Source organism: Myzus persicae, unplaced genomic scaffold (genome assembly GCF_001856785.1).
Source record: "Myzus persicae strain clone G006 unplaced genomic scaffold, MPER_G0061.0, whole genome shotgun sequence".
In the NCBI taxonomy this organism is placed as follows: Eukaryota; Metazoa; Arthropoda; class Insecta; order Hemiptera; family Aphididae; genus Myzus; species Myzus persicae.
The window spans coordinates 1,378,470-1,388,451 of NW_019100470.1; the positions used below are offsets into that span (position 1 = coordinate 1,378,470).

General features: G+C 32.9%; 1 protein-coding gene across 1 annotated transcript; it reads right to left on the reverse strand.

Annotated features, from left to right (window-relative positions):
• Window positions 1-745: 745 nt before the first annotated feature.
• Window positions 746-4,621, reverse strand: LOC111043022 (putative odorant-binding protein A10). The gene is made up of 2 exons (XM_022327803.1): window positions 4,102-4,621; window positions 746-1,269 (listed from the first exon to the last, which is right to left on the reverse strand). The coding sequence occupies exons 1-2, from the start codon at window positions 4,406-4,408 to the stop codon at window positions 1,085-1,087; spliced, it is 492 nt and encodes a 163-aa protein (XP_022183495.1). The 5' UTR covers window positions 4,409-4,621; the 3' UTR covers window positions 746-1,084.
• Between the last annotated feature and the right edge of the window lie 5,361 nt (window positions 4,622-9,982).

Here is a 9,982-nt window from a genome sequence, read left to right on the forward strand (position 1 = left end):
TAAGTCGTGCGATCGTGTATGAAGTATTATTTGACTTATAAGACATCAAATATTGTTATATTTTACGATGTGCTCACAGCATATATAACATAGGTAACTTATTCTACAGTTTAGTCGAACACGTGTGATTGTAATACACATTTATAAATTTATAATATGCATTACTATGGCCCGCTAAAGCACGCTGTTAATAATTACTGTACGCATAATATGAAAACCGATCAAAGCGCACAATCGCCAGCATATTTTCAGACATAGGTAGTGACATATATATACATAGTGTATCACGGTAATCTGACAGTTTTAAATTTAAATATTTCAGAGCTTTGTGCTGTTACACTTAGCTGGTATGGATCTAAGATTGGGACAGTTGAAACATTTCATCATATAATTACTGCCTATACTTTTCTTCAAAGTACTTTTCATCAATATATCAAAAATATATTAATATGTACTTCGAAATAAGTTTTTTTTTACTACTCCAAAATTAAATTAAATTGAGTAGGTAGTAAAAAAGACTTATTTTTTAAAATCTAGATGATAGATCTAGAAACTATAGATGGATGATCGATATTCTATGTAGGTACCTGGATCGATTATATTAGAAAATCAAATCTACGGCACAAATTGATATCATAAACAGTAGTATATTTGAGTAAATACATAATATATATATGTATAAATATTACAGTTGTATGTACCACGATAAAGGTAGGTATATAATAATATCATAGTAGTGTAGGTACCTATATAGTATAAATATGTATAAAATATGGAGAATGTGTTCTGATTAATAATCATGATTTATCGTTCATGAGGGGAGGGGGGCTTAAAATTACCATTACAATTTACAAGTGTAGGTAAATGTTTCCTATTAAAACCGGCAGTCGTTATTCTATAATATTTTTTGATAATAATAACAGATATTATATAATATTATAATGCATCAGCAGCTATTCGTCGTGAAGGTTGTGATGAATGATGGTGGTGATACGGCGACCGCTTTTAAATATTATATCATGCAACTTTGACGTTTGAGAGTATATATAGATAGGTATAGCTGCCGATTGATATAATAACTGAACTATTTTTGGTTCATGAAATCGATGATCTCGTTTTTCTTGCCATCCGTGTCGTAAATCTGCATGATCTTATCGAAATCCCCTCGCCTGTACGTGTAAATGTGTCTTATCACTAACCGCGCCATGTCCTTTTGCCTCGGGGTGCACTTTCCGCACACGGTACGTATGATCTCGGGCAACAGGTAGGCTGTAAATCAGAAAACGGTCGTGTATAGGACATTTGTGGTATATTTCGAAAAAATTTAATCCTACAGGTTGTACGCCGAACAACCTGTAGACAATCGCGGTTGTCAACAATTTTAGCTCACCCCCTAATATGTAGGTCGAGTGGCGGCTACGAGAAGGTATAAAATGTAAAAACATGTGTGACGAACAAATAACCAAACGCATGTCACCGTGACCTCGACGGAGGAGCTACAGCATTAAATCGGTTATTGTTTACAAACTTTTTTTGTTGTTGTTATTGTAATTATATGTACCTAAGTAATAATTATTATTAAGTATGTACTAGTTATGACGTGTATTACCACTAAGCGTACGCAGCTGTCTAAAATACGTCTCCTCGTTCGACGACCAAAGACAAATCATTAAATCGAATACCTATATTGTATTACCTATAAAATATTATCGCATAATAAATCGGCTCAAAAAAGTAAATAATTTTATTAGTAGTAAGACAATATTCATCGTTATCATCCTAGTAAGTACGAACAATACATGCTGGTAAGACGTGTGCTCGTTTCTTGTTTACATAACTACCTATTTAGTTTTAATGATACGACTATATAATCCATGGTTAGTAATATATTTTCGTACATAAATTCACGTTGGCGATTAATTGCGTCTGACCTTTCGTTCAATATCGACAACATTTTAAAGGTCGACGCATGCTGGTTCACATGTTTAAATAAAAAAAATTTACCACTTACGTCTTAAAGGTAAACAATAAAAATAGAATATAGCAGAAATATGGCGAACTATGGTATTGATAATAACTATGGTTAGATATTATTATTCGTACACAGAGCACGTCAATTATTATCCAATTACGAGTAACAACTGCTGTGCATACGCAGTCATTCGCGTGAGATCGTAAAAATGATACTATAATATTTCGATTCACTGATTGTATTATAATATTATTACGATTATTCGATGTTGAAATCGAAAGAGGATACATTTAATTCGTATACCAATATACGTTTTGTAATATCGTAACACACTAACACGAATGGACCTCTAAAATGGTTGGAATTCGATTAAAATATAGAAACAAGCTGACAACTGCAGTGTCGCCACCTGGAACGTGTACTAATGAAGTCATCGGTATAATAGACGTAATATAATAATATTTCAAAACAACGTTTTATCGGATCATTCAGTCCGAAATTTCATCACATTTCTGAGTGGAATTAAGACGGACGTATGTTTAGCAGATAACACTCGTTTCTGAGTTTCATTAGAAATTCTCAAACGAAAAATTGCTCGGTTTTGAACAGCTCGGGTGTACATTTTTTTAAATGCAATAACCTATTTATTTTTTCTTGATTTTATTGGTTCGTTAGTCGACGATATAATTATCAGTCTTTTACTTTGCGCTAGAACGTGTCTGTTAGAATTTTAGTCTGCGTTTTTACTCTATTCGAGTTAAGTTTACCCCCACTCGACCGACGAAAACTAATCACGTCTGACTATCCCCTTCCATTAATGTATGTGCTCCATTCCCCCCACCCATAGTTATCTATTATTGTAACTTGTGCTGTTGTGATGTTCAACAGCAATACTCATAGTCGGTAAAATGTAAGTAAGTACTAGATTGATTAATTAATCAACTCGATTTAAATTCAATTTAAATGAATCGGAATGTTCCAAAAAATATTCTATACTTCGGAATATATGAAATTAAAAATGTATTTTGTATCTTTGTCGTTCAAAAAAGTAAAGAAAATAATGCGAATATAATTTTTAAAAAATGGTATTTAAAAATATTAATTTGTAGTTCTTGCAATCTTATTTCATTTAAAAAAAATTCAATCTGTTAGTTTATTAAATATACTTGTAATTTGGACACTTATGAAAAAATCAGCCACCCAGTGGTGACGATTTATAGTAAATAGTAATCTTATTAATAATTTCAAAATAATTTTCGAGCGTACAGTATAGTAGAACAGGTATGTTAATTAATTATTAAAAAGTCAGTAACTCTAGTTTTCTGAATTCACGATGTAGTATGAATATTTTATTATTATTTTATTTTATTGAATATTTTTTTTTTAAATACAATATATATTATGTTACTAATAGCCTGTCTTTTACCTTGGTTAACAAACACAAAATGTGAAATATCGTTTAAAATTTGTTTTGATGTTAAAAAAAGAGACTTGAAAAGGGTTCTGAATTAAATTAATTAACATGTATATACTATTATGCTTATTGTTTTATTTTTTTTTTTTCATTGGTAGTAGTTAAAACCAGTTATAGTAGTTTGTAGGTTAATTCAAACAGTTGTAGTTTTTGTCAAATCAGGTCAAATACTTGTCAATGCAACGATTCATTTTTAATTTTGCAGCACTGCAGCGGTATACCCATACATGCTATGCCTTAAATTTAAAATATGGATTATTATTGCATTTCTTTTTATATTTTTAGATTTTCACGAACAATATTTGTGAATTATAATGGAAAAATATAAAATGATAGTAGGTCAATACATATATGAGTTAGCGTTACGTCGAGCAGTTAGAAGGTATAGGTTATTCTTAAAATTTCAATTATTATATTAATTTTAAGTTACATTTTGACGTCTTAACACTGTTGTACCTGCACTATACCTACGGGAAGGATTTTTTCCAAACGAAAACAACTTTAGCTGCATGTCTTCAATGAGCACATTTCGATAAATCATCTTAATCGAGTATTTAAAAAGATGTTGTTTTTTTTGGTGCAACAAGTCCTCAACACCACTTGCAAAGCGATTAATAAAGTACGCTCTGTCGCACTACCCTCGTATCCATCGTACCTTTTGCTAGTCTGCCTTCCGGCGTGCAAGGTCCTTCGTTGGTGAAACACTTGACGAAGCCCGCAACCACCTTGTTGTTTCTCAGCAATCGGCCCACGTCCATGTGGTCGTACGTGGACACGTAGTAGCCCGACGGAGCGGTGAACATCGTCGCCTCCTGTTGCTGTTGCTGCGGAGGATAAACTCCGGCGTCGGCGCAGTGGACGGTCGATGGCTGATGGACGAGCACGGTGGCGATCGCCGCGACGGCCAGCAGCGAGAAGATTTCGGGACGGCACCGCGGACTGTTCATATTATTATTCGTCATCGTCGAAATGGAAACGAAATCCGGTGGGCCTAATAAATGATGCCTATGAACACCGGCAAGAAGACACGATATTTGGTAAGCTTTTCCGACGGTTTCTGCGACTCAAGTGTCGTCGTCCGCCCGTTTATATAATATATTATATCGTCCGTACCCGCGGAGACGCGTGTGAAAATGCGTTTGATTTTTCTCTTTCGGCAACAACACAAAATAGGTGCTTAAACACAATATAATAATTATTGTGAGTAATACGGTGCGCGTGCGTACTCGGCGGTCGGGGACTATCTTTTTTTTTTATCGGCACGCGTCTTTTAAGTTTCGTGTCGAATTCACGGCCGACCAACCCGAAACGCGTATATCGTACAAATTATTATGTTATATGTGACGTGTGTGAGCGATTTAATCGGTAACAAAATATAAACTAAAAAATGTCACACGTCTCGACTGAAATAGCCGCATATCACTCTTATTCGTATATATGACCGGTACAGGGTGATTCTCCGACCGTGCTCATTACTCGCCCTCATTCTTCACGAAATATTGAATTTATTCAAATCATGCAATTTGGAATAAATATAATAGTCTAAAATAGATGTAATCTTGGATCTGGAAGTGATATATGATACTCGGATATCTTAGAAAAATCAAAGTTCAATGGGCGTACATCGGTTCCACTAGAAACTAAATTTTCGTTATCGTCAAAATTAAAATAAGTTTGGTTTTGGTTTTCATCAAATCGTTAATCTTCCAAAATGATTATTTAATATATTTTGAGAACCACTATTCTTAATTCTGGTGCTCTGCGGATTATTCCATGCACATTTCAACAATCCGTTCTTTAAATCACATACAGATTTATAAATACGCATCAACTGCGATAACAAGTATAAAATCAAAAATACTATCCATGTGGAATTGTTGAAAACTGTACCTTATGTACCTAACCTGTATATGCCAGGATTTGGTGGAAACGAGTCCAGTTACACAGCTCAAAATATACTCGTTTGGATTTTGCTTTTGATACGACGAAATGTTCAGAAAAAGCACCCACTAAATAGTTTACAATAGAAAACCATTTGAAAAATAGAAGTTTGTGTCTTCCCAGGACACTCCTTACGTAGTTGTACAAAAAGTGTGTTTGAAAATTTCAAAAATAAGATTTCGAATAATAACATCGTTGAAGAAAAAAAGGGTTGAATACGCTTGACGAATCACCCTGTATAAGAAATAAACATACAACAATATAATATAAAAAAATATAGTTTTGATAATGTCCAGACGTGATTGAATATGGTACCTAAAAACTTATTATGACTTACATTAAAATAACACAATAGTATACAAATATTTTAAAAATTTCGAATGACTAAACAAATCTTAAATTATAAGTATACATTTTTTAATGATTGCATTGTGTTTACTACATATAGAAATGATAGTATAATTTATTATAGTAGAATTGTTCAGGTTTCTACGATTAATGTTTTTTCAATGACAACAAAATAACAAAAATTGTTTCAGAAAAAATTATTTTTTATGTTTCGATGTCTAATTTTGAAAAAAATTGCAACTTTGAACTTCAAATACTTTTGAAAAAAAAAATAGTAAGAAAAGCTTATGAAGTTTTCAATCCTCCAAGATCCTCCAATCCTCTCGGCGGCTGTTCGTTTATGTTTCAGTACCATAACAAATTAAAAAACGTTTACTAAATATAATTGCCGTTTTCAGCTGTCGTCTCAACTATTTATTGAGAGAAAAACCAGAGAGTATTGGGACTTTTGAATTCAAACGACATAGGAAGTAATAAGTTATAAATATATTATGTATGAGTAGTTATGAGTTAAAATTACAAATACCAATAATTCCCGCCTGCCGACATCTATACCAAATGATAAATAATTATTATCTTGTACCAATTGAAACCAAAAAGACGATGACGGCATCATCATTGTGACATTCTGGGTGCCTCACGCAATTTTTTGGAATGACTCCCAGCTATAAGACATAATATTATTATAATACATATCAACTAGTGAGAATTTCTCATTTTTATCCCGAAAAAAAGTATGAGCAAGATCCAATTTGTCACCAAACCACATATTTCTATCAAAGTTAAAAATTGAAGCATTTTTTCTGATTTAAAACAGTATGCTTAATCAAGCTTATTCATGTATAACTACTCTTTTCACATATACCTATTGTGCTATACAGTATAGATTGTATATTATCTCATACAAATAAAAAAAAAACAGTATGATGGTAGTCCCCCCCCCCCCAAAAAAAAAAAACCAGCAACTCACTTAACTTTAAATCCAATAATACATTTAGCTCTATAATCAAATTAAAAATGTATTTAGTCCTAATTTATCAAATGATTTCACTGTACTAATATTGAATTAATATTTTAATTATTCATATTTTCAATATTAACTATAAATACTATTAATAATGAAATAGTTACAGTAGTAATGGTAAGGTTACAACTTACATGTTATGATAATCATCAATTTTATTTTATTTTATAATATTTAGGGCATAAAAGCCGTGGTTTTTTTTTAGGACATTGCATATTACCAGCCTTAAGTTATAAGTTTATAGTGAATTTGTTGACTGAAGAATGAGGGTATACCTAACCTAACCTTTGTCGCTTAACGCTTTTGAACGATACTATTATTTTATTTTCTTATCTCGTTTTTGTGCTATTGTGTCGACAACAATTAACATTTTTGGCTGCACACGGACATAATACGTCCGCCGGAGGTTTTCATAAACGTGGCGACCATGACGTGATGCAAATTCAAACGAAATAATTATGCGCATTCCAGTTTTCAAAAAATCTTTATATCTTTTACGACGAATAAATATTTTTCAATAACATTTCAGATGAAGGAGAAAGAAAGTAGTGATTTCAATACGCACGCGCTTACTGTAGTCACCATTACGTTTATATAATGTTTATTAATAATTTACTATAATATTATTATTGAATATTTTGTCACACAGATCAATGCCGAGATGATGGCGAAAGGATTCGATTACAGATAGATCCAATAAAATTATGTATGCGTCGACAAAAAGTGTCATGGCGAACAGTTATACATAACACTCAGAATATTATGCTACTCCCGAATACTACACAGACGAGTTTTATATTTTAGGTACAATATTATAATAATACGTAGGTAGGTACATTTCAATATTATAATATTACGTTGTACGAGTTTTGAACTTTTACACGCGCGCTTGATCTGTGACTTGCACTGTTTTCCAATCTTAAAATATTACAGCGCTCTTGCGATGCACTATATTACCCGATATTAATATTATTGTCTATACCTAGATCACAGAGTAGATATTCTGCGCCCAAATACTCGCGTGGTCATCGAATGAATTAAAGTCCAACTACACGGGGTATTAACGTCAGCGCATCGAAAGCTAATATCTGAGGTTTGGATGACTAATCGACAGTTCCAGAAACAAACTCGTACAAACTATCGGAAATTTAATTAAAGCTTTCGACGCCATTTTCGACGGAAAAGGGCGAATTCCGCGGAATAGGCCCCACGTGAAGTCGACCCACTCTAGCTCATGTAGTCGTGTAGAATGTGTAAGTCACTCGCGAATTCTATAAGTAATAAGTATATATTATATACCCGCAAATGGCCGTCGTATGAACTATCAAAAATTAGCAGTTAGCACACAACCATCGCGTGATAATTCAAAAAATGTCGCGAGAAAGTAGCCAACAGTCCTGCCTACAGAAATCACTCGTAAGCTTTCGCTGCCGTGCCGAGCTTGGAAAAATATTGAAATGCGTCTCTATTGAGTAAGTTTATGCAGTTTCATTGTTGCGATTAAAACCTTCGAACGCCTTTTTGTGCCTTTTTATGTTTTCATTTATTCAGTCGTTATAATGTTTAACGAAACGAAACAACAATAAAATATTTATTATGTCAGTTTTTTTTTTTTTACAAGAAATGTACAATCTGTGCCCTTGGGCACAATGAGAATATGTGATAAGTGAGAGATTTCGTACACGACAAAGCGCGAGGTGAGAAGCCATCCAGTGAAAGCACTACCTATTATTGGTTTGACTATTTTTTTTATTTTTTAAATTAATCATTCAGTAAATCTCTACACCGATTTCTTTTCAGTCTTCGTGTAACTTTGATTTAATTACATAACTGTTGCCGCATTGACATAACTCGACGAGTTGAAAAAATCGTTAACTTGCCAAGCATTCATGATTTTGCTCTTCGCTGCCATACCATCATTGTGCTCGGAGTCGTCACAAAATTTTTCCAAAACAGGGGCAAATCGGTTTTTGGTAATCATTTGTCATGTAGCCCGATGTGGTAAAAAAAAAATAGTCGCTGACATTCGCGAAATGTTGGACAATTTTACCAACCAACTTCTCGTTATTGTATCGGCGTTAATGCAACTCAACATTATGGTCTTCGGTATTGAAATAGTAACACATAAAAAATAGTAATAAATAATAATAACACTAATAAATAATAACTTTAGCACCGCTCTACGCTGCACGCTGGCTGCTATACACGCCCATGCCCGGAATAACGAATTTCTGGAATAACCGAACAAACTTCTTCTCTTAAGATTTGAATATTTTTATCATTGGTCTTAGACTTCCGACACCGCGACGGTTATAATACATGGCAGTTATCGTCGTTCGATAACTGAAAACGTAGGCTTTTTATAAAATGTAATTATTACAAGCCACAGAAACGAAATAATAATATGGTTTTATTGAAATTTCATAATGAACGATTTCAGCTTGGAACGATGGGCTCTGAAATGGGTAAGTACAAGAAATAATAATTCATATGATTATTATTATTATTATTATTATCTGACCAACACAAAAGTCCATCCGATATTTTTTAGGAGACCCCCTGGCAATTGTCCTGAAATGTTCCCGTTGTCCTCCCATCCCACGGAAGGCCCTGATTAATGATTATACTATACTGCGGGTATAGGTACTTATTTAGTATTATATAGGCACGATCGATACGATTTACCATCTTTCGATCTTTTAAAAATTATTCGTGCACAACATTTTTGTCAAAGTTAAATAACTTGACATCTACCAGTTCTATAGTCTTTTGAAATTCTTGACTTAATAATATTTGATGCGTCGCCAAAATTTATTTTTTCCGTAATCTATCGCCTTTAGTTAAAAAATATTTTTATTGCATATTTTTAAAGAGTTTTTTCAGTAAAAAAATTGCATTTGCTGTTCCGTGTTCAATACTTTGTATCTACGTTTTTGTCTCGGTAGATTTTTTTTTTTTTTTTTTGAACTCGTCGATATTAAAATATATTTAATAAGGTGAAAAAAAAGTGGAACAAGATTTAATTTTCTTTGTATGGAAAAACGTGCACCGCTCGACATAATTTCCATAAGCACCGATCGCTTACACTGATTTTATGCATTATTCATCGCACTAATTGTATTTATTATCTTTCGTATCTTTTACATCCATTAAAGTTTACATTTCATTATTTCATCAAACGATTTAATAAAAACTCCCACGACGATTTAACATGTACCAACCT

Excerpts from the sequence above, each read along its gene's own strand:
- LOC111043022 (XM_022327803.1), bottom strand. The coding sequence starts at position 4,408 with ATGACGAATAATAATATGAACAGTCCGCGGTGCCGTCCCGAAATCTTC. Across the intron at positions 1,270-4,101 it reads GGAAGGCAGACTAGCAAAAG|CCTACCTGTTGCCCGAGATC; the intron begins GTACGATGGATA and ends TCTGATTTACAG.